Genomic DNA, 26121 nt, shown 5'->3' with positions numbered 1-26121 from the left:
GGACTTTTTTTAACCTGGGTTTCTAATGTGTTTTTTCTTTGACGAAAATGACGATAATTCATATAAATAACAACAAATAGCTAAATGTTTTTCTTTATTCTAAAACCTGTATAAAACCAATAAAATAGCTGTTGTATATTTTAATTGACAACAAATTTCGTACAGTAGATACTTATGAAAAACTATAAGTTATCTTTTTTCAGAGATCATTGATTATATGCAGCACTAAGCCAGTTTTATTTGGGTGGAGTGAGGACAAAAATGTACAGAAGAAAATTTGGGCGACTAAAAAAAATTTCTGATTTTTTTCTGACTTTTTCTCTGAATACAATAATTTTTTTCCGAATTTTAATATTTTTCTCAGAATTCTGACTTTTCTGAGGTCAAAAGTCAGAAATATGTGATTAAATTCAGAATTCTGAGAAAAAGTAAAAACAAAAATTTCAATGACCCTGATACTCTAATAAATTACTTCTTTATTGTAAAGGTTGCAGACTCTTGGTCTCAAACCTTTGAATAACTACTAAACTTTTACATGTCCACAGTTAATTTTTTGATTTGTTTTGAATGGTGTTAAACAAGAAGAAAGTGAGGTTAGGCTCTAAAGTACGTATGTAAATGTGTCTTTTTATTTTTTTGTGTCTAAATGTCTGGTTTCATCTGAATATTCACAAAATAAAACTTAAACATTCAATAAATCTCAATTTTCCGTTACTCTTGAACGCCTCACGCACGTCACAGAACGTCTCCGCCCCACCAATAATATGCGCGTCCCCGCGTAACGCCATCTACCGAGTAACAGCGCGTCCCCGCATCTTGACGGCGCTAATTTGGATAGTTTGTCAATCAGGAATTCCTCCGGGAGCAACTCTGAAACATTTTTAAACGTGTGATCGGCCGAGAGTCAGGCATTTTGGTTAACAATGGACACCACCTCGGCTAAACGGCTTCCGTGACTTGTTGGAGGAGTAGTAGCGGGTTCCGGTGGAGATATTTTGTGCTGTCAGGAAGTTTGACGTTTTCGGCTGAAGAACGTTTCTTTGGTTTGTTTTGGTTGTGTAAAAGCGGCGGTTTAGCTAACTCTTCCTCCATAAACCCCGGGAAATTCGTACTATCCCACCACCTGATTTAACTACGACTTGTTAAACATTCTTACTTTTAAAGTTAGTGAAGTTTTTTTTTTTGTGATTAAAGCCACTTTGGATTCGCTAACATACAGTTAGGTCGCGTTACAGAGTAACGGTTGTTCTTTCTTTTATTGTCCCTAAGTAATTACTATATGACGTTGCTTGATGAATTTAGTTCATTTGTGCATTTTCCATAGGCCCCGAAAAGACTGCAGCCAGTAATATACTGAACAAAAAATAAGGAAAATCTAAGGCAGGCAATTTTAATCACGGAAACTGTCCGGGTTTTCCCTTTGGATAGCTCTCAAATGGATTTAATGAATGCTACACAGCAACTGCTACATATGGTCTGCTAGTTTTTGTTATAAAAAAAAAAAGCCTGAAAAATTAGGAGTTAAAGTGACTCTTTCGATCATGTTTTGGAAATTTAAGTTTTCCAAAGATCCGAGGCTGCAGCGGCCTCAGCCGCAGCACTTAGATGTAGGGTTTTCCTTATAGGATTATTGTCTTTTGAGCTCAAATTTTCTTTAAAATACCTCTATAAAAGACTGTATTAGTGTGTTTTTGTTGCTAATCTTCGGTGAAAGAAGGCGTACCCCCTTTATTTAGGGGGGTATCCAGCCCCTCCATGCCGCCTTCACTCTCACGCCTTCTCCCGGGTGTTTTGGTCTGATGGACGTCCACACCTCCGGGACAAATTACTCCAAATCCGCCCCAAGACACCGGTGACCGGGTCGGTTCCGAGCGGGAGGGGTTACCTGAGACTCCAGGTGAGGTAAGGTTGTGACGCGTTCACGTGATCTAGTTGACAAAAGAAGTATAAGGTGTACTTACTTTCCTACCTTTTCTGGGTAAACTAAACCACGTTTACGCAACAAAACATCAAATAATGTATTATTTCTTTTGTAGTTAATTGATTTTAAATTCAAAATGGTAAAATAGTCTTAGAAGTTGCACCAGCACCATGTAACTTTTATTAAAGATATTTATTTGTATATATTTTTTTGAAAGTCATTATATTGTGACGGTATGTCATGAGAAACAACCTATCAGAGCCAGGAGGAGGGTCTTAGCACTGTCAAATAAAGCTTTCCTGTAACAATAAGTTGTTTCTTAGCCATCAGCACATTTAGCAGTGAGTACACAAGATTGATTGGCAGCGCTAAGACCCTCCTCCTGGCTTTGATAGGTTGTTTTTGGTAGGCATTTCTTCAGACTGCAATAGTAGCTCAGGAAGGAGGCGGAGGAAATTAATCTTTTCACAGATTTTCTGTCTCACAGCATATTGTCATGACTTGCAACACCTGTCCCTGAGTGCCAAGACCCTTATGTCTATTTGATGCATCCTTGCTCAAACGCACTTGAATTAAATCACTGTTACTGACCAGACTGTTGCGAAACTTAATGAAATGTCAAGGAGGTAATTTAGTCTTTTGATTCAGGTGTGTAGAGGAGGTAAGCATCCAAAAGTCGCAGGACAGTCCCACTGGAGGACTGGAGATTCAGTCTTTGACATGTTTTTATTTAGGTTTGCCCTGTATTTAGTTTATTCTGCCTTCCCTTAAACTCTGACCAGTTTCTCAAGAGAAATACTGCCGCTGCCTTGTGAAAATGTGTTCAGGTTGATATGTAGTGTTAGCTTTTCTAATCTGACCAAAGCATCTTCTACCACATTGCCATTTGCTGTTGTACAAAATGCAAATATGGCTTATTTTGGCTTTCATTCCATGGTGTCTTAAAGCTACAGTATGCAACTTTTATAAAAATTTATTTTTCAAATATTTGTTGAAACTATCACCATGTTGTGACAGTATCGTATGAGACAGATATTCTGTGACTAATTCAATCTCCTCCTCCCTGAGCTACTTTTGCCGTCTGAAATCAACCTACCAAAATACACCAATCAGAGCCAGGAGGAGGGTCTTAGTGCTGTCAATCATTGTCATGTACTCCTAAATGTGCTAATGGCACAGAAACACACTTAACGTTACAGGAAAACTGTTAATTCACCATCTTTGGTGGAAATACTAACACAGAGGGTGATTGGCAGCGCTAAGACCCGCCTCTTGTCTCTGATTGGTTATTTCTAGTTAGTACTGAGAGATTGCAAAGGAGCTTCATTTCTTTTTTCACAGATTATCCATCTCATACCAAACTTTAACGACATAGGGACAGTTGTAAAAAAAGAAAAAGGATTGAAGTTACATTCTGTAGCTTGAAAGTCTTAGTGTATCTAAAATTAAGGCCTTAAATGATGTAAATGATTTTTTTCCACAGGTCTTACATTTTGTCTTGTCAGGACCATTAATCTAATATATTTTATGTTTTGTTTTGGGGGGTTTTTTGTGGGATTTTTTGGTTTGTGTTGTTACTTAAAAAAGGCTGATGCTATCTCTACCACTAACATAGCCTTGCGAGCTAGCCTGCTGGCTTTTTTGCATCTACTATTTCTAAGTTTAAATGTATCTCTACTTGACTGGACAAAAGTTATAAATTTCTGTGGGGATATAGGTCTTAAATTCCTTTGGTTATTGATCTTAAAAAGTATTACATTTGAGTTGGTGTTATGTCTTTCTGACATAACACTCCTTTACATATCTCAACTTTGTCCATGAAATTTCTGATGTGTTTCTTGGACTTCCATCATAGTAAGTTACCGACTGGTGCCCTTCATAAATCAACATTGTTTTGGTTTTCAATTAGCCATTGAGCAATGGGAGCCAATGATGTTGCCAAAGCCAACACTTGGTCCAGATTGACTTGGGAATATTTAAAAATGTTTCGTCTTCTAAACCAAAGCACATGTGCACCTGAAATATGATAGAGACCTGAAGAGACCAAGGGTTTCGCTGAGTAGCCATGAGGCCAGATGCATCTCAGGTCCGAGACAGGGAGGGAAAAAACAGCCTCAGACTAAACATTTCTCAAAAGCAGACAGAGGAGACGGGGCAGAGGAAAATCCATGTAAATCCTCCTAGTCCTGGAAATGCAATACAAGGAAAATAAAGCAGACACAGCTGACTCAAGCAGCCTTGTTCTCAATTGAATTCCCGGCATTCCACATTGGGGGGTCATTAAAATCGGTTCAAACTGGGGTGAGAAGAGGGGCAGCTCTTGACAAAGAGGCTAGGCTTTGTTTGACTACAACAAAGGAGTTTTCTTTAAAGATGAAGCAGTCTCACTGATGTCTTTAGCCAAGGCAAGAGACAATGGCTCTATGTTACCTCAAGTTACCCGACACGGATAAAACGGCGAGAATCTCACACTTCGTAAAGTTCATGGTCTTTCATAGTGCATAAAATTCCAAATTGGAAGAGTTGAATAGATTTTGCCTCCCGCTCCTTTGGCAGATATGAGAGCAGCGGAAACTTTAAAGCAAAGCGGTCACGCTCTGCCAGCCGCAGTCGGACATACCCAGCATTCCTGTGGGTGATTATTACCCTGAATGCCGCGGCTTCACTAAGGTGCCTCAGGTGCTGGTGCCACTCACTTTGGGTACAGAGCATTTGTTACTTTGTCGCTATGGTGGTTGCAAGTTATCAATAATGAGTTAATCTGAAGTTGGTTAATCTTACTGAGCGACTTAGGATTAATTCATAAATGGCCATTTTCTGAAAAACCTGAATTTTCTCTTGTATCAAAAGGTCAGAGCATCTATTACTGTCCATAACATAAAGTTTTAAACTGTTTAATATATTTTTCTCACTTTATTAAGCTTTCACAAAGGTTGCTGAATAGTAAAATAAAATATGAAAATAATCAAATATATGAACTACAATGGTGCATTGTTGTAGTGCAGGGGGGGAAGCACATTTCTGCTACAAAACTCAGATTTCCAAGGGAAAACAAGGAAAGTCAAAAGAATTGTGAGAAAAAAACTCAAATTTTGAGATTAATTAAAATTATTTTATAGAATAAACTTGGACATTTTCTGAGCTTATAAAGTAAAAAAAAATTTTTTGACTTTTTGAGCCTGTAAATGTTCACTTTCTGTGAAGTGTTTATATTTCAAAACAGAACTGCATAAAGTGCATTTTACATCCCAAAATGGACCCTGATTGGACTTTTTCTCTTTTCCCTTTCTGGGATGTCTCCATCTTTGTTTCTGTATCAACAGCTCCAGTTAAGAATGACCAGTGCTGCCCTCTTCTGGATGGAGGCCAAACAACGTTCTTAGTTTACAAAATGAAACTAATTTTAATCTAATAAACAATTAATTTGCAATTAATTGTAAGCTCATTATTTGTTTGCATCCCTAGTAGTTTTTAGTTAAACTACTTTTGACCTTTTTTGTGGTTTGTTTCTGCCTTGTATTGAATCAGTGACTCAAGGTTATTTTCACTCTATGTACTTCAGTTTTGAGGTTTGCCCGTTTTGGTCTTTTTGATGATCCGGTTTTGTCGGACAGATGTTCTCACATTTAGCTTGAGAGTACTTTGGTTTACGGAGGAGTCTGTGATCCGTTCACTGACTGCACAGTTCCCAGCTCCTGTGGCCACAAAACAAGCCCAAATAGTCGTCCTTCCACCACTGCTGTTGCCAGGTGTTTGTGATGATTTGCTATGTTTGATTTTATCCAAACATGGCACTGTGTAGTACAGCCAAGCATCTCTACTTTTGACTCATGTATCCAAAATGTTTTGGCTCATGTAGATGCAACTTTGCAAGCCCGAATTGTTCCCCCACATTCTTTTTAGAGAGAAGAGGCTTTCTCCTGGCAACCATTTCAAAACAAGCCGTCTACTTCATTTTTCTAGCAGTCCCGTCATGAACTTTAACATTTAACATGCTAACTGAGGTCTGCACTAGTGAGATGGAGCTCCTGGGTTTTGAGAATTTCTCTGAGAGTCCAATCTAGGGGAGAATTTGAAAGATTTCTCTTCCTTGGAAGATCTCCAGATCTCCTAATTGGAAAACATGGGAGAAAGACTGTTTAGAAATATTTTTCTTTGGGGCACAAACAATCGACTTGCAGTTAATTGTCTATTAATAGTTAATTAGATTAAAATTGGTTCCAATCGATTAACTAATAACATCCGCTTATAAATTTTTTCGGTGTTGTAGTTTGGCTGCCGTCCAGTAGAGGGCGCTGCTGGTCATCCTTATTAGCGGAGTCGCTGAGGCAGAAACAAAGATGGCGGAGATATTTCTAAACGGTAAAGAGGAACGGTCCAACGGAGTCCTGTGTGGGATGCAAAAGCACTTTGTGCGGTTCTGTTTCGACCAGCTTCAGTTTAAAGCTCATTCAGCTTTTCACATTCAAAAATGTCTGATTTGCTACGAAGGTGAGGATATAATGATGTCACAAAAACTGAGTATAATATAGAAAAATAGTAACATGATAGAAAAAGACGTGACGCCAATTAGCACGGTTGATTTTGAGGGCTAAGTTTAACAATATGAGAAAACCATAGTTTTCTGTTTATTTAGTCAGTATTTAACACAGGTGACAAAAATGTTAAAATATAACATCCTTTTTTAAAAATATATATATATTATGAAAAACGTAGCCGCAGTTATGGAAAGACAGTCAACCATCTTGATACATGCGAAAATTCAGGTTTATAAGAAAATGGCGCGTAATGTTCACATTAAATGGCAGGATGACTTTCTGCTATCATTATACAAGCACATATTTATATGTTAGATAATACATTCTAGTTTTTATAGAAATGGTCACCTGCTTCTACTCAGCAGTTTGGAATCTGTATGCTTTTACACATTTGAGGTTAAACAAATTTAAACCCCGATATGCACCAGAAATGTAAATTTTAATGATTTTAAAGAGGGTGTGCGTTTTATTTCAGTACATGATGCTGTTGGTGCCATCAACAGGGCTGAATATATTTCCCTGTTAACTTGAGCAGTAGATTTATGACACGGCTTTGGGATGGTTTTGCTGCTCGTGCAACCAGAGCTGCTCAAACCTGGTTTCGATTTTTAAAAATGGCAGAAAACTGCTCATAAAGAATTCTTCTCATAGGAACGGAGCCAGAGCGATCGCTGCCAGTGCAGCTTGAATATCAGCCGTTTCCAATTGCTGTTCTTTCTCATGGGCATATTTTAGTATGCGCTGGACACATTTTCATTCACTCTGACTTTCATTCAGTCAAAAATGTTTTGCTTTGGTTTCTGGAGTCTTGGGTTTCATCCCTGCAAAATCCAAAGCCTTTTTGTCATCATAAAGACCTCATTATCTCTTTGGTTGTCATAAATAAAGAAGTGGTTTAGTAATTATTTACACACTTTTAACTTTTTAAACTTCTTTTTTTCATGCCGTTATGTCCTGCCTGACTCATCTTATGATATTGACCTAACTAAGCATTTCCCCCTGCAGGCTGTGGGTGGTCTGGCACATCAGAGGCATCAATCTGAACCCTGGTTTGTGGACCCCGCCTGCACAACGCTGCCGCAATGAGTGAGTCTGATATTAAACAGGCATTTCAGTGCACAGTTTTGACACAGCACAAGATAAAAACAGTTGCAGCAGAAAGCATCGGCCCGGTCTGAGCAATCAGCAGCTCCAGACTCTCAGGTGAAGGAATGGGTTCTGGGTCCGGTTCCCTCAGCTGCCCTGGGGCTGTATGATGTCTTTCCAAGCTACACAAGGGGAATATTTTCTCTTCGTGAGTGAGCACAGCCAAGGCAGAGTTTCTTCTGAGATCAAACATGGGAAAAAATGCATATCAGAAACAGCACACTCCTTCCCTGTGTCTCAGAAAACCCAGTCAAAGACGTTTTGGATGGGATTATGGGTAAAGAAAGCTGACAAGATGTCCATTTCACCTTTTAAGTGATTTGAGAAAACACACATCCGTCTTAACTAGTGTTTCTTGAAATCATTGAAAGTGCCTGAGTTTCAGTGAGATGTTTTAAAGGTTTGGAAAATGTTTCATTTCTGTGTAAAGTGCCTAATATTAAAACTGCATATATTTTTAGTAAAGTGCAATTTAACGTTTGATTAAAAGCCTAAATTTGGAAAACTTTTACATTTGAAGCCATATATTTTCAAATACCTAATAAAAATAAGCATATTTTTCTCACTGTCTGGAGTTAAATCACACTAAACTTATCATGTTTTAGGTCAGTTTGAATTACCAAAATTATTTTCTACATTCCAGAAAACTTGGCGAGTTTTCGCAGATTATTTTTAAGCATTTAATTTGAGCAGAAAGGTTGTTAACCTTAACATGACGTGTTTGGATTGTTTCAATGTTGTGAATTTTTGTTATTCCTATGTGATCTGTGTAATTAAATTTTTTTTTATAATAAATAATGTTACTGAAATTAGGGAATTTCTTGTTAAATTAGTTTTTTGTTCATGGTCCAATCAGGTGTATTGATGGTGAGAAAAAAAACATTTCAAAACATAAAATGTTGTCATATTTTAGTTTTAGTTTAGTTTGAAAAGTACTTGAATTTGTGGGTAAAGTACATGAACCCATGTTATGCATGTGCTCTAATTCCTGTTTGTGTGTTTTGTTGGGCTGTCGTCAGATGAGAGGCAGGCTCTCCACTCTATAATGAAGGACCTGGTTGCCCTCCAGATGACTCGACGACAGCCGGTGTTTTCCTACGACAGCGGCAAGCCAAAGACATCAACACAGGCCAACAGACAGGTGGGGCACCATTCAGCTGATGATTAAAAGCATTCCCAACTTATGGGAAGGTTAGGATTCAAAAACTCATTTAACTCATCCTCAAAATCAAAGGCTTTAAAGTGACCTATTATGCTTCCTTGAACAGATTAGGATAGCTCTATGGTCTATACAAAACATTTTTATTACATTTTTTGCACAAAATCAGTCTTCAATCATGAGATTTTAGTCTGATCAGTTCAGTCCCTGTCACTTTAAATGCTCCTGGACACGCCCCCCAACTCAATGTTTACATTTGCTCATGGAAATGGCTGCAAACAAATGCTGAATTATACAGCCATACAGCTTTGAAAAGCAGAAGTGGAGCCTCCTTTACAACCAACAAGAATTCAGCAAGTGGTTTCTGAATGATAAGTCAATAACAAAACACTTGACTACTCCAGCAGCCATTGTGCAGCTCATACAGCGGTAACCCCTCACCCCCAAATGTGTTGGGGTTGCTAGGTAACGGTGAGTGACTTAACAATTGGCAGGTTTTTTTTGAAACGGCTCATTTTCCAGACATCAAAAGGAATTAACGTATTGCCAAAACCTTTTTTTAAATGCTTGGGCTGTTTTCTTAGAAACAATCGAGTCACAAAGTAAAGTATAAAAATGTTCACATGTTATGCATAATAGGTCCCTTTTAACAACAGAATGTTACAAAGTACTTTCTCCTTCAACCCAAAAAGTTTGGATTTCTGTAAAATACAGCTTTCAAGTGATAATTTCATTTATTCAGTGAAATAATCTGTTCAATCCAACCCCATGTGAAAAATTGTTACATTAACAATGTATATTTTGTTTTGGAAAGCTGAGTTTGGTTGCTCAGTTCACATTTATGCAGATGTTAGTGATCATTGAAATCATGGAAACTTGAATGAGACACGTCAAAGTGGCTGTTTTCGGTTATGAAGCTATTTAATTTTTAAAGCACAGTATTTTTATTAACCATTTAAGATTGTAGATATGTCACTGAAAAAGGTGCTTTGATACATACTGTATTTATTTGTACAGGTGTGAGTTTCTAGCTTGAAACTCTTGAAGTATTTCCAAAGTTTATTTTCATGTGCTTTCACAAACAAAACACCATTTGTACTAATTAAAAATGCTTATGCTAAAAACATTTAGAATCATGTGCAACTTTGCATTTTTATGTTTGTAATGAAGGATTTCAGCTTTGTAAAGGCTGTCGGTTGTAGTTTGTTACCTTTTTATCTGTCTGCTTCCAGTCTAAGTTCACCTAAGCAGACACAGACTCCTGCTTTCTATTTAGGTTAACCAATAACCTCTCCAAGCTCCTGCTTCAGAAAGGCTAATTAATATATCCCTGAAATGTAAACACAACTTTTGTGTTTTCCACGGTAAGATAAATGTCCGTCATCCCAATAACCTTAGTAATTAGTGGAAAGAGTGGAAGTGGATAAGGAAAGAAAAGAACTCCTTGACCTTACTGTTATTTTTCTTTTTTTCTTTTAGGATGATGTCAGGATAAAGTTTGAATACTTAGGAGAGAAAAGGTGAGTTTACGTTGCCTTCTGTTTGTAGCTAAGCATTAGCAGCTCTGCAGATATCTAGAAAGTCGAATATATTTCTATACGTTGGTAAGGGAGAGAGCATGAACGTAAACACATTCCCGTCGGCATGCTGCTCTTGTCACATGTTCCAGTTCATGAGACTGAGCACTCCAGCACTTTAATCTGAAAGGTATGTGAGCTGGAGAGTGGAAGGGAAAGCACTGTGGTTAGCATGTGGCTGCCAACACAAGCCACAAATATTTAAGGTGTACTTAGAAGAATTTGCACACACCGGAAAAAAAAAAAAGTAATTTCTTTGCACATGTGCATGTAAGTCGAGCGCTGTTTTCCTACCAGCTGACATAAATCTGTTACAGTCTTTCTGTTTGTGTGATTTCTTGCTTTTTCTGTGCAGGATCTTGGTGTTTGGGAGGCCAGTGCAGTTTGAGAAGATTCAGGAAAAGGTGAAGAGCGTCTTCGGCCAGCAGCTGGAGCTCCATTATATGAACAATGAGGTAAGTTTAATGTATTTTTAATCTGACCTAATAGGTTAACTTCACATTCAAGCATTTTAAAACCATTGCTCCTGCTTTGTCTGCTTGTTTTCTTGATTGTCTCCAAACAGATGTCCATTCCTTTGCGAGGTCAGGATGACCTGGACAAGGCGATCGACCTGCTTGACAGAAGCTCCAGCATGAAGAGCATCAGGATAATGCTTCTTTCTCAAGAGCGCAGCAACGTAAGACCCAAAGCTTCCTGATTATTTTTACGCAACACCGACATGCTTCCACGCATAAACCAATTGTTCCATTGCGTTTTAAGAACATTGGTTAAAACATTTCGTCTCTCCTCCTCGCAACTGCAGGCCTCCTCCAACTCTCATCATGTACCGTGTAAGCAGGTGAGGATCAAGGCCTCCCACTCCACTGGAGACGTCAGTACGGCGTATCAGCCCTCTGAACCCAGAGGGCGCCACCTGTCAACAGGTAAACGGATCACAAATCAGCTTTTCTTTTGCATCCTCCATCTCCCTACTGGACAACAAAAAGCTGCCTCAATGACTAGCATTGGTTTAGCTGTTCAGTTATCAATTTATTGCACAAAATCTTCAATGTACATGTAATGTCTAAAAGAAAAAGGGACACAGGGCTTTGCTACTAATTATCAACACCACTACAACTAGATAAAAGGATAGGAAAAGGTTTTAATTAAGAAAAAATAATTGAGGTCAGTTATGCTAGCTTGACTTTGACAACCTTAACATGTAGATGTGCTGCAGAATTCTGTGTGTTTCGGTTCAGTTCCAAAATGAAAGAAAGGCGACTCACAGACAGATCATCAGGAGAGCAAATATTTCAATTAGCTAATCTACCACCGCAGTCTTAGATTAGCCAATAGCAGCGGTAGCTAGCTAATCTACCACACCGATCAGTTATTAATAATCGCAAAATAAACATCAAGCCTAAAAACATAAAACTATAACAGACTGAATGTTCTGTTCTGTCTGTGGAAAATGTCTCCTTGTGTTTTGGTGTGTAAACCTGATACATAATGGCATTGTTATCAGTTGCTATGGCAACTACGTGCAGATTAGCTGACACAAAGTGAGAAAAACGTGGGTTTGAGTTGTTCAGCTGTTTTTCTGTGGTGCTTTGCACTACAACAATATCTACATCTCCAGGGTTTTTTTAGCTAACGTCAGCAGAGCAGGTGATTCTTTTACATGCACAGTAAAAGAATCAACTTTTTGCCCCCCAGTGCTGTGCACATGCACAAAATTTCCAGATGTAAACAATAACATGCAAGGGGCCTGTATTTGCAAACAGGTAGCTGGGTGCTTTCGTTTCTTCTGACTTCTTTTTTTTTTTCTGCTTCCCTTTCTTGCGTTGCATCCTTTTCCTTTTCCTTTTCACCATAACTGGACGTTGCCTGCTGGATTGCAGCCAATAAGATTGGAGAGTGCTTTTACTTCATTGGCAAGCGGTCCGGTTTGGCGGTTTCTTTTTATCCTGAGTAGCAGAAGGGCTTTACAGCTTGACTTTATAGCAGCAGCTATGAAAGCTTAAAGTATTGTGTATATGGAGGCAAATCTGCTGCATGTTTGCTTTGGGCTTTGAACTTCAGAGGAGAAAACTTAATTTGTAGCGTTTTAAAGAATCGCCTGTTTACATGGATTAAACTACCTCTGTTTATTGTTGTTCTTCTGAGAAATCAGACCGTCTTGTAATCTTTTGAACTGGTCTTCATTAGTAGTTCTCCAGGTTTTTTAAAAAGTACTTCTTTAGCTGTTTTTTAACTAATTTTCAAAAATTTTCTTGTACCTGTTGTGTATATACAAGAAACAAGAAATCGTAAGAACAAGTGTTAGGTCTGATTAACACTATGCTGCAAAGGAACAGTGTCTAAAAGAAGGATTGCAGCCAACGATTAGCTTAGTAAGTGATTATTTTCACGATTAATCGTATGGAAAAAAATTGGCACTTTCTACAGATTTGTCTTTTAACCACTTAAACTTATTTTTATAAAACATTTGAAATATATTAAAAGATGCAAATTAACAAATAAAATTAATTTTAATTATAATTTATTTTGCCTGAAATGCTATAACATAACATTCTTTGTGAATTTGAACTGAGTGAAACTAAAGTGCCACTTGAGGAGTTTAGGATAAAACATTTAAAGACAAAGATGTTTTTATCTTAAATGTATAAATATACTTTTGACCAGATTTGGCTTACAAACTGTTCTGAATATGATGGTTTTTCAGCAAATGGCCTATTTTGAGTCTTTATTCTCCAGATGAGGATTAATCAATTACTAAAATAGTTGACGATTAATCATGATTGATTATTTCAGCCCTATCTAAAAGTTAGGATTTTAAGACTTAAGTAATCCAGATGTGCAAACTGCATGCATCTTTTAAGATGCATTAAGGCCTTTTTTCAGTTTGTAATCTCTATTTAACGATTAATTAATTACTGAATTAGTTGACGATTAATCTGATTAATTGTTTCAGACCTATCTAAAAGTTATCGTTTTAGGACTTATTAAGTAATCCACATGCGTAACATGAGTGCATTTTGAAAGATTTGCTCCATCTTTATGTTAATCTCGTTCAGTACGTCTAATTTTCGTCTGAGATCTCATTAGAGTAACTTTTGTTGCTCAGGTAATGGGTATGGATGTTGTCTTCATGACAGCTGGAAAATGGTCACATACATGTTAGAAAAATGTGCAAATAAATTAAATACGTCGGGGAATAATAGATGAGTTCACATCATTTTTATATTTATACTCCTTACTGGAAAACAATTACTTCCTGTAGCCCTGGGCTATAAATACAAAGTGAAACAGAGATGACAATCAAGTTTATGTTGAACATATTACTAAATGTTGCATTTTTTTATGTGCGTGTGTGTAATTAAAGGTTCTCAGAACACGGGTCGAAGTTCGCCGCCTCCTGGATATGTGCCTGAGCGCCAGCAGAGGATCGCCCGCCAGGGTTCCTACACCAGCATCAACAGCGAGGGGGAGTTCATCCCAGAAACCAGCGACCAATGCGTGAGTCATCTCCTCCATGTTTAAGAAAGAAACGCACGCAGAGACAGGATCCACATGCTCTGCTCCACTCTAACATAAACAGCCTTAAATGGGTTTTCTCATTAGAGCAGGACTTGGCAATGTGAGAAAAATAACTTTTTGTTTCTAAATTGCATTACTTCACAAGAATAAACTTGCCTAAGAGGAAACAGGAGGGGCATTTTGCCTTTCTGTTGCATCAGCAGTGTGCAATTCAAAGCCTATCCATGCAGAGTATAGTAATAATTGTATTTATTTAAACTTTCTAGGGCTGAAACAGTTAATTTATTAATTGTTAATTGGACTATGCACTAAAAAAAGCTGTTTGCTGCAAAAATAACGTATTTAGAGCAGTAATCAATATCCCTTTTTACTTATATAGCACTTTAAAAACAGGTTTAAAACTGCTGTACAAAAATGATAATAAAATAAGTTGATGAAAAGAAAAAGAGAAATATTACAAGAAAAGGAAAAAAAATCCACATATTATTAAAATAATATAAGTAATAAGAGTAATTCTGCTGGATAATAAATTGTTCCAGAAGTTATTGTGATTAACGATAATATTGTTGTTTGAGACCATTTTAAAGTAAAATAATGCATACTAATAATTCAAGAACACGTTCTTAAATATCAATAAACTTAAAATTCTAATGAACATTTAACACTGGATCTGGAAGACACTTTAAATATCCAAAATAAATAATAAAACAAAAAATAACAGAAATGACTAAATGAATTATGAAGTCTCTGTAAACAAAATTATCCTTCAAAAACAAAATTATACCAAAACACCAGACTGAAAACCTTTATTATCCAATTTTTGGTAGAAAGAGAAGAGAAAAAAACCCAATAAATTGTGCAAATAAAAATGATTGAGCTTGTTTTAATTTATCTTGAGAATTATTGATTATTGCAACTGACCTTAGTAATTGCACTAAAGATAAAAACTCCTGAAGTGGTACAGATTTAGCTTCAAATTGAATAAAGAAATGCTAAATAAAATGTTTCGTTTCTTGTTTAAAAAAGGAATTTAATTGTTTATTTGCATCATTTGAGGCATTTCTAATATTGTATAAAAACAACTTAAGTAGTTAAATGAAAAATCTGTACAGAGTGCCAATTTTTTTGTGATTAATTGATTAATTGTCAGCTCTAAAACTTTCATAGTGAAGTTAAAAAGTGAGACAGCACTAGATATATTTTGTAGAACTGCAAAAACTCTCAATCTGTGTTCATATGGGTTTTTGTTTTGGTGTGAACAGGTGCTGGATCCTTGGAGCAGCGCAGAAAATTCAGTTTCTGGCAGCTGTCAGTCCCTGGACAGCAACTCAGAAAGGTAATAAGCAAACTGCCTATTAATCCAAAATCTTACCTCAACCATGCTCCATCTAATTTTATTCATTTTTCTAGTACATTTCCACAATTATTGACTGATTTTATTATGATTATAGTCTTAAAAATTGCTAGTTTATTTTTGCAAAACCTTTCATTCTTCTGCAGCCCTTCACTGAGGAAGTCACGCATGCACAGAGCCAAGAGTTACCCAGATAACCGGCAAGAAGTCTCAGGTGAGACGACATGGAGTTTTTCTGGAAGAGTGCACAAAAAATTACACACAAGTAAGAGTAGCACTACTTCAACATATTTTTACTCAATGTAAAAATATGACTGGACCAAAATATGAAGTTATGTGGAAATGTTGGTGTTTTTAAAGATCAAAATGAAAATAATTCCTATAAATAACATAATTTATTACAAAAAAATGGCAAAATCAGGCAAAAAACCCAAAACTGTTAACACTGTTATTGTTGTGGAATACAGTGTTTGTTCAATAAATATAGCTTGATTAAACAAAAAATTACTCAAGTAAATTGAAATGTGCAGTAAAAATACCCTTGAATGTAAATTTTTATCCAAGAAGTTACTCAAGTAAATGTAACTAAATGTAACTAGTTACTACCCAACTATGGTTATATTTGCATCTCTATAATTTTGACCCTTGTGTGTTAAATTCAAGTTTTGTAAATCAGTGAAGTTGTAAGTTGTTCTATTATTTCAGCTTGGAAAATTAACAATTCAAATCCATCATTAAACACTAAATTTAACATTACTTCATAATAAAATTACTCAAGTAAATTTGGCAAGTACAGTGTAGTAAAAATACCCCTAAAAGTAGTTTTCTCCAAAATGTTACTCAAATACCCAACCCTGCCCAACTCTGATTTTAACTTGCTGCAACAGAGATCAGAAGGAGCACTGCAAAAATACAAAATCTCAACAAGTATTTTTATCTTGATTCCAGCACAAATATCTTAGTACACTTGAAATAAAACAAAAATAACTTGCATGTAACTGTTCAGCAAGAAATAAGAGCTTGTTTTAAATCAATACTTCCTTAATATTGTTTAAAAAGTACTAGTTCCACTGGCGCTGTTACCTAGCAACCCCAACCACGCCCAGCCCGTTACCTAGCAACCCAGTTCTAGTTCTATTGGCAGGTTACTTCACTTATAACATAACATTTTCCCATTTTTTTTTACTTAGTTTGATCTTATTTTAACACTACATATTACTACATAACATATTTATACTAGAAACTGGCCAAAAATACTGGGTACGATTTTGTGTTTTTGCATTGAGGCCAATTCTAACATAAACAGAGATTTTACCCTTTTATTTTTGAAAGTGGGGCTGCACATTGGTGCAGTTGGTAGAGCTGTTGCCTTGCAGTAAGAAGGTCCTGGGTTCGATTCCCGGCCCGGGGTCTTTCTTCATGGAGTTTGCATGTTCTCCCTCTGCATGTGTGGGTTCTCTCTGGGTACTCCTGCTTCCTCACACAAAAACAAAGTCACAAACAAAGTCACAAAAACATGACTGTCAGGTTAATTGGTTTCTCTAAATTCTCCTAGGTGTGAGTGTGTGTGTGCATGGTTGTTTGTCCTGCTTGTTTCTGTGTTGCCCTGGCGACCTGTCCAGGGTGAACTTGCCTCTTGCCTGGAACGTTAGCTGGAGGTAGGCACCAGCACCCCTCCATCTTCTAACAGGGTGTTAGTACACCCTGTTAGAAAAATGGATTTTTGAAAGTGGTTAGATGATCTGTGAATTTTTGTCTGTTTTCAGACCGGGAGAATCATGTGTATGACAAGGTAGCAGGGAAGGGAGGCACCTATCCTCGTAGGTATCATGTCTCCCTACATTGCAAAGACCACAGTGAAGGTATGACAAATATTGCTAGTTACATCTATCAGCGACTAGATACGACGTTTCTCTCTTTATTTTAACATTATCGACTGTTTTCTGTCGCTTCCTCCAGGTCGTCGAACGTTTCCTCGCATTCGTCGTCCCCAGGGAAACCTGTTTACTTTGGTTCCCTCGAGGCGATCGCTGAACGGCAGCGAGGAAAGTCTGGGCAGCTGGCAGCAGATCGACACGCAAGGCCGGCTGCGTCCACACGATCGCTCTGTCGCCCACAAGTGTAAGTACTGATGAAATATCCTCTGGTTTGGATATTAATCTTAATCTTACTTTCACTGACAGAATGACAATGATGTAATCAACCTCATTTAAGTTTAACTTGTTACACATTTTTGTTTTCTCTTATTATATAGCTGCAGCTAGTGATTATTTTAGAGATCAGTTATTCTGACGATTAATCGATTAATCAGATAAAAAAAATTGGCACATTCTATAGATTTTTATTTAACTGTTTAAGCTTTTTTAATACAATATTAAAAATCCACCAAAAGATGAAAATAAACACATTTTAAACAAACTTTAAATAAGAAAATAAACATACAATAATATGACTTTCCTTTTGTACATTTGATTGCAACATATTGGCAAAAGTGTTTTTATCTTAAATGTATTATATACATGCATGTTTATATACATATAGTAGTTTTTGCTTAGTTGCTGCTCTGAATACGTTGTTTTATTAGCAAATGCCCTTTTTTGAGTTTTTATAGTCCAGTTATTGATTAATCAATCGCTAGATTAGTTGGTGATTATTTGAATAATCAATTAATCACAATTAGTGTGATTAATCGTTTAAGCAATAATGTATTGTGAACCAAATCTCATTCTGAAAGGAGGTCAAAATAGGCAGAGCTGATCCAACTAAAGTCTCATTATCTAGAATCAGTTTTGAGCAAAAAAGTTTAATGAACACGTTTTGATTATCCCATAGACCAGGGGTGTCCAAACTTCATGTCATGGGGGCCAAAATCATGGAGTCAATAGTACTTGCAAGCCAAGAAAATGAAAACAAAACTCAAATAAGCCAATTAAAGTAGCCCAATGTTTGTTTTTTTGGTTGTTTTTTGTAGGGATAATATTCCTAACACTCATCAAAACGTTTGTTACTGGTTTTCTCAATTATTTGCTGTATGATGAGTTTGTATTTAAAGCACTTTGAAATGCCTTGCTGCTGAAATGTGCTATACAGATAAACTTGATTGATCATCTTTGCAAAACTACAAAAGAGGATTTTGCACCTTTGTGGTCACTTTCTTTCAAAACACTTAATATATTTAGTCAAATTTAATAAATTAAATAGAAGAAGCGTGACGAATAATACTTTGTCATACTTAAAATTTTCCATTGTAAGAAAAAAGTCTCTCTAACCACCTGTGCTGAATGTGCTAAGTTTGTATCATGTTTAACTGCTTTTTTGGGCCGCAAAAACTCTGTCCAAGTGCCACAAATGGCCCCTGCGCCACACTTTGAACACTCCTTACAGACACCTATCCAAAGCGCAATGGGTCACCTTGAAAGGGGGAAAAATGCGTCCTAATTGAAGAATCTGTGTAAATGTTGATGGCAGAATGAATGTTTGTATTTTTATGTCCTCTCAGCGCCCAGCGCCCCGGTGACGTGGCGTCGCGGGAAGCTTTTAGGCCAGGGTGCGTTTGGTCAGGTCTACCTCTGCTACGATGTGGACACTGGCAGAGAGCTGGCCGCCAAGCAAGTCCAGTTTGATCCTGAAAGTCCTGAAACCAGCAAGGTGAGATAACTGCTAAAGTCAGGCGACTGAAAATTCAATTTAAGCTAAAGGCTGTGACTTTATTTTATCTCCTAATTAAGAATAGCACAGCAGAAACTTAACAAGCGGAATCCATGGTGGAGATTATCTCCCCCTTCTTCCTTATTTTAATGTCTTTTCCTGTTTGCTGAAGAGAAAACATGCACTGTCACTTCCTATATCCTCGAGGTTCTGAGTAGTATAGCAGCGGAGGGTCGGGACTGCCTTGACCTCCAGTGACCCTTTCACACTCCCGCCCCCTCCGCCCGGCTCTCTGCAGATCCAAATCAGTCGTTACTCCGAACGGGGCTGTGTGTTGGGAGTTTGAGATTACTTTGTGTGTCTCTGACTTCCCTTTCTGTCCTCTGTCTCTGCTGTGGCCTCATTCTCAGAGGTAAACACAGGAAAACTCTGCTGTCGGCTCTCTGTCGAAGCGTTTGGTTGGGATCCGAGATATTTTAGCTTCCCTCTTCCATTCCAGGTCGTTGGGTCTATCCAATAAACTTTTATTCTTAAATTGAAAGTGTCTTTCTAATCGGTAATGTGGGATTTTTGTTTGTTTTTGTTTTTCCTGCAGGAAGTTAGTGCGTTGGAGTGTGAAATCCAGCTTCTAAAAAATCTGCATCACGAGCGCATCGTCCAGTACTACGGCTGTCTGAGGGACCACAACGAGAAAACTCTCACCATCTTCATGGAGTACATGCCCGGGGTGAGTCCTGGGGGTAAATAAATTGGAGTTTACATTGGGGTCAGAAGCAACCATTCATTTTGCAGCTTAAAATTAAAATTTAATGTCAGTGTTAAGTCACATTGTAATAAAAATTTGTAAACCAAAGTATAACAGCGATTCAGAATTCACAACATATACTTTGAATTAAAACAATGTTAGGTTTGCAGTTTAACATCAACGTCTGCTACTTATTTACGTGTTTAGAGGTTTAGCATTAGCTTCTGCTAATTTTTTAACATCTTTATTTGTTTAGTGCTACCTTTTGCTAACATTTTATCTGTTTAGAGGTTTAGCATTAGCTCCTGCTAAATCTTTTATGTCTTAGTGGTTTAATGTTAACTTATAATTTAACATCTGTATCAGCTTAGTGTTTTTTTCATGTTTTTATAAATGTAACATGAACTTGCACTTACTTTTTGTCTTTTGCGGTTTAGCCCTAGCAAAGCTAAGATTCTTGTTTAGCAGATTGGTGTTTAGTGAACCTAGCCTTTTGGTTAATTGTGGCTAATAACTGCTGCTTATTAATATTAAAGAGGAAACCGGTTTTCAAAAGTTTGTAATAATCCCAGTAAAGTGTCAAAAATGTGGTTGAAATGTGACAAAATGCCAAGTGGTGAAGATTTGCTGACATTTCTTCTGCACTGCTATTAAAAATTATTTTAACTGGTCAATGATTTTTGTGTCCATGTTCAGTGAATTAGTAGACGTTGTTGTCTTTAAACAATGTTTTCTTCTCCTTTAGGGTTCAGTCAAAGATCAGCTGAAGGCTTATGGGGCCCTGACAGAAAACGTTACCCGCAAATATACAAGACAGATTCTGGAGGGCATGTCCTACCTGCACAGTAACATGATCGTGCACAGAGACATCAAAGGTAGTTTTAAAACACAGATTTCAGTTTTGCATCAGTCAGAAATGGGTCTGATTTAAACTGTTGCTGCCAGGAGCCAACATCCTGCGGGATTCAGCGGGAAATGTGAAGCTGGGAGACTTTGGAGCCAGCAAGAGGCTGCAGACGATCTGCATGTCTGGAACCGGCATCCGCTCTGTGACCGGCACCCCCTACTGGATGAGTCCCGAGGTGATCAGCGGCGAGGGATACGGCAGGAAAGCTGACGTCTGGTAAGACGTTCAGTTTGGTTTCTGTCCAAAGCAGAGTGACATCATCACACTGTAAAAACGCACACAGAGACCCAGTTAAGTTTCTGAAACGGTGGTACGAACACAGCTGTTAAATATACCTTATGCTGGGATATATTAATTATCATACAGGTATGAATAGTTTGCTGTTCTGCAGTTTGAGCCGCTGATTGCCAGTCAAACAAGTCATTACAGATTCGGTTTTCTCCTCACAGGCCCATCAGCATTCCTTCATAACGTCGTTATGTTTTTGTGGCATTGCGATGAAACATGCGATCCTTGTTACAGCTTGTTCAGCCATAAAAATGTTTTTCCTCCAGGAGCCTCGGCTGCACTGTGGTTGAGATGCTCACACAAAAGCCGCCGTGGGCCGAGTTTGAAGCCATGGCGGCGATATTTAAGATCGCCACGCAGCCGACCAACCCGCTGCTCCCGCCGCGCGCCTCGGACCAGGCCCGGGACTTCATCCGGTGCATCTTCGTGGAGGCCAAACACCGGCCGAGCGCCGAGGAGCTGCTGAGGCATCCGTTCTCCCAGATCCAGTGCTGAGTAAGACTGACTGCGCCTCACTGAGCATCACACCGTTATTACACACCATCATATGCTTCAAAAGGAGACCCAGTCTTCACACGGAGGAACTCCTAAACGTGAAAATCGGTGCTCTCGGTTCCAGTGCTGCTGTTCCAGGAGTTTCCACAAGGGGGCAACAAATATTTACCCACCAGGCTGCTTAACCCAACACAAAACTCACTTCAGAGGAAGCATTATCAAGTCACGGTTCATGTTTACATTCATTTCTTTTGCAGTTATGAGTTAAAAAAATGCATGAACTTTAACTATGCCAAAGAGCTTTTCTACAAAAACAGAAACATGCAGACGATTCTTTAAGCTACTTTCCTGTTTTCAGCCTCTTCAGATCAAAACACATTAAGGTATTAAATCCACTAAGCTCTTTTTGTTAATGTTCTGAATAAGGTGTCATGCGCCAAAGCTAGTGGGACCAGTTATTAATTCTATGAATTATTATTATTATTATTATTACATTTCTGTAGATCTAAACCCTTTATAAGCCCTCAAATTGTTGCATCACTTAAAGCTGTTTTTTTTTTTAAAGTTGCAACTTCAACAACAATTTCAACCAAATATTTATTTTTAAAAGTATTCTTCACTTTTTTACCTAATAAGAGTAATTTCAGAAAATAATGCCTTAAAGTTGAGGCTTAAAAATAAAATTTAAAACGTTTTTTATTTTTATTTTAGAAAAGCACTTAATTTTGAAATGTAGCGAATACACAGTGGAGCTCGCTACATCTGTTTACTGCTGTGGTTTTTATTATATAAAGGTTTCAACCTTTAATGTGAGGCATCTCCTGGATAATTCAACTTAAAAACAGATATTGACATAAATTTGTTAGAAAATTTAATAAAGGTAAAAAAAAAACAAAGTTTGCACACTTTTAAAAATGTTTAAGCTCTTCCTGATTTAGTTTTACTATTCAGCCCTCATAAGTTCAAAGGCAGATATAAAAAAAAACATGAGTAATGAATAAAACTCAGAAATTTGCTAGAAAAAAATAAGAAATTTGAGTATGAAAAGTTGAAAATTTGCTAGAAAAAAAATTCTGAAATGTTTAGATTAATTTCAGAAATTTGCTAGAAAAAAACTTGACAATTTTAGGGGGGTTTTCTCTATAAAATTTCTGCAATTAATCTCAAAATTTTAGAGTTTTTTTATAGCAAATTTTAGAGTTATTAAACCCAGAAAATTTCTAAAATTCTTTGCCGTGAATAAATTTTTTTTTCTATTTACAGTGGCTGTCTCAGTTCACACCGACCATCAGTTTTATTAAATCTAATTAACTCCAAATTAATTTTTTCTAACTTAATCATATTTGTGTTTTTTAGTTTGCCCCACTGTCAAACTTGATATTTTGCATTGTAGCCGATTTTATTTTTTTATTATATGGAATTTTTTCCCACCAACGAATTCGCTCCTTTGGTTCCCATAGTTACGGGTGATGTCATCACGCATGTTTTACATCTAGTAGTATTCACTATAAATGAGACCCTGTTTTAAAGTTTCAAAACTTTTAAGATTTTTTTTTATCCTACTGTATCAGACTTAATATTTTAAAAATAGATTAAATATGTTCAGTTTTTCAGCAGTTAGTTTGTCTGCAGATTAAAATTTCAACATATTTCACAAAAAGCCATTTTTATTTATAATCTCTCCAGTATTTACTATCTGACCAAGTGCCAAAATAAAGAACAAAAATATACTTCTAGTTTTTTATTTTAGACACTAAAAAGCCTTAAATAAAAGTTGTTTATTTTTGTCTAAATTGCATGTCTGGCCCAGATGTCGTTGACCGATAATCCTCAATTTAGGATAATTTTCAATCAGATGCACTTTTATTTTTTTGACAACTGAATTTTGTGGGGCTGATTTCAATATTTTCTTTTTGTTAATGTTTTTATTTCAAATGTGAATTTTTTTTTTTATTTATAGCCCCATGACATCCAAGTCTGATTATTGTAAGGAAATACACATATCTATAAATATCTATTTTTATATTTCGACTGTATCAAATCTGTTGATACTTTTAGTTTTGTTGAACGGAAGTCGTAGAAAGCAGCTGGTTTTGCAGACATTTCAGAATCGCATGTTGTAATTTAGAAACGGGGGAGAACGAAGTCTGGCTGCCTGGCTCAAACTCCAGTTCAACAAATTAAACCACAACCAGTGTTACACGTCGGCTCCTGGAAGCATTTTTACTAAATGTAGTGATTCACCATTAGAACTGTAAGATCGATTTCTGATCTGCGGGGGTTTTTTGTACACCTGTGACTTGCTAAACTCAGATTTTCTTGATTTTAGCCCAAACGGATCACCTTTTATCTGCCTGTTTGTGGGTTTTTCTGTGGAACGTTGCCCTAATTTATTAGTGGAAAATCCGCCTACTCACAATTTCTAAAAAAAAGCTGAAATACCTTGATGCAATGCTACTTGACTTGCTATTTGCTAGCGCAGCCAATCCAGGAGCAGCTCTTGTTTTCCTTGATGCTGATTGGCTGTACTTGAAGACTGTAGATGCTAACTCCTGTTGGTCCTAAAACGGTTTCCACTGCGCATATTAACACACATTAAGTTATATTTGGTGTTTGCAGTATTAAGATTGGACTCAAGTATTTGCTGATTTAGCTATTCGCTGCTGCCTCAAATACCAGGACTCTTTTTATTTTTGTTAGAAGAAATTATGTCATACTTAATATTTCCATTTTAAATCGCATTTACCATCTTATGTTTGGGGTTAGCACAGTTGGCAAAGCTAACTCTTTTAGCATTCTCTTGTATATTCACTAGAGAATGTATTGCCTTATCTTAACTCCTGAGAGATAAAGAGGAAAGGATGAAACACAAACTTGGCAAAATTACATTCTGGCTTCCTAAACGTGATTTAACCAAACTTGGCACAATTTAGCAAGATGTAATTTATCTAAACTTAGCATAGCAATTTAGGTAAGCAAATTTCAGCCAAACTTAACGTAATTTAGCCAGGTTTAGCATAATTACCTAAGTTATGCTAAGTTTTTAGCCAAACAGTGCAATTTATCTAAGTGCAATTCATTCAAAAATTGGCTTAATTTAGCTAAACGTAATCTAGTTAAACGTAATTTAGCCAAACGTGGCTGAATCACGTTCAGGATTCCTTTGTCTTGCTCTCTCTCACCGTCTTACAACCTGAATGAACTGCAGACATTTCTCAACATTTTGTCTATTATTAATCAGCTTTATGCATTTCTCTACATCCTCTGGTTCCTGCAAACAGCTAAGATTGATTTGCACATAGAAAAGTGTTAGCTTGACTCGGACCAGTCAGTCACCACATAATCCACAAATCAGTCCTGGAAAGATTCCTTGGTGCATCTCTGCTCCTGCTTTGCCACATGCAATGAAAACTCATCAGGTCTCATTTAAGTTGTGAGTTAATGCAGGTGTGTTAGCGAGCCAAAGACAACCTGGAGCAGAGCCGACGCTGGATGCCAGATTTCGCTCTCCATCCCCGGACGACTTTGTTTTCCCCAGGGTTCAGATGACATGTCCAGCTTTAAATTATGGGCTAATAACAACAAACATATAGCTATAAATGGGGCTGCTACACATTAAAGGCAGCTAAATAATGTCTAATGTTTAAAATGAGTGTTTTATTTAAGGAGGAACCCTGGGACAGGCAAAGGAAAACAAGCTAGTTGTTAGAAATGTTTCTACGTATCCAAATGTTAAACATGTAATGTTTCATGACAAGACTTGCAGTGCAAAGTCGAACATATCAAACCTATTTTACTGCTAAAACGTTTTGTTTTTTGAATGTATATGTAGATGTCATGACTTCGCTCGAAAACAAATACATTTTAAAAAAGACTTTGTTGTTTTTGTTTTTATTTTTTAATGAATCTCAACATTTAGACTGAATGAAAGTAAACAGTATACGAAGGGACTGAGTTCTGCTTGATGGATGCACCGTTTCTTTTCTTCCTCTCGTTTTCTCTCTCTTTTCTTCCTCTTTCTCTCTGTCACCCGTTAAATGAGGAGAAACGGGAGGCAGTCACAGGAAGAAGAGATTTTTATGGCCGTGTCTGCCTGTGTGTGGAGAAAACAGACGGTAACAAACAAAGAAACGCTTTATCTCAACTGTAATCTAATCTGTCAGAGTTCATTTTTAAACAGCTGTAGAGATTAACAGATTATACCAGTTTATTAATAACCAGAAGAAATAAAAAAGAACAAGACTATCAGTTTACTTGAGTGAAAATTATGTGAAGTTTATAGCATCTGCAACAATTATTGCCTAAAGTTTGTTACCTGGATTGCCTTTAGTGATATAAATTTCAGTTCCAGTTATGTTCAAAGTCAATATTATCAAATTTATGGTGCTTTGGAGCTGAAAATATAAAATATTTTAATTTCCATATACAAGTTCCTATGTGTGAAATGGTTTAATGAGGTACAACTGGTCAAAAATGTAAATAATTACTAAAAATAAATTTATTATTTTGTTTTACTGTGGCTATCAAAAATGGTCGTATTCAATAAATGAGAATATAGCTGAAAAATGAATCAATTTCAGCAGCACAGTGATTACTTATAGCAATAAAAAAACCGCATTTAAGATTAGAATATTAAATTCAAAAATGTGACTTAATGAAACATATGTGTTTGTTTAAAGGCTTTTATTTATTTATTTATTTTAAAGTACTGTTTAATCTGGAAAATAAGCTTAATCAGAACCTGTTCAAATGTATCGATTATGATTGTTTATTTCTCAGTAAAGATCAAATTAATGCATCAGAACCTTGAAGTGTTCATCC

At 36.8% G+C, this 26121-nt stretch overlaps 1 protein-coding gene across 2 annotated transcripts; it reads left to right on the top strand.

Annotated features, from left to right (window-relative positions):
* The first annotated feature begins 783 nt into the window (after positions 1-783).
* map3k3 (mitogen-activated protein kinase kinase kinase 3) lies at positions 784-25174 on the top strand. 2 transcript variants are annotated; one of them, XM_032588053.1, is made up of 17 exons: positions 784-1897; positions 7465-7545; positions 8625-8746; positions 10244-10284; positions 10697-10796; positions 10907-11020; positions 11147-11267; positions 13709-13842; positions 15126-15199; positions 15364-15431; positions 16984-17079; positions 17177-17338; positions 18717-18865; positions 19461-19592; positions 20356-20485; positions 20556-20733; positions 21072-25174. In XM_032588053.1, the coding sequence occupies exons 2-17, from the start codon at positions 7542-7544 to the stop codon at positions 21298-21300; spliced, it is 1854 nt and encodes a 617-aa protein (XP_032443944.1). In that variant the 5' UTR covers positions 784-1897; positions 7465-7541; the 3' UTR covers positions 21301-25174. The 2 variants fall into 2 exon arrangements, with proteins under 2 accessions (XP_032443944.1, XP_032443943.1); XM_032588052.1 differs by having other exon boundaries at positions 784-1902.
* The last annotated feature ends 947 nt before the right edge of the window (positions 25175-26121 follow it).

The sequence above is a fragment of the Xiphophorus hellerii genome, chromosome 16 (assembly GCF_003331165.1).
Source record: "Xiphophorus hellerii strain 12219 chromosome 16, Xiphophorus_hellerii-4.1, whole genome shotgun sequence".
NCBI classification, from domain to species: domain Eukaryota; kingdom Metazoa; phylum Chordata; class Actinopteri; order Cyprinodontiformes; family Poeciliidae; genus Xiphophorus; species Xiphophorus hellerii.
Note: the sequence above shows the minus strand (reverse complement) of the source record. Positions and strands in the feature narration are given on the sequence as shown.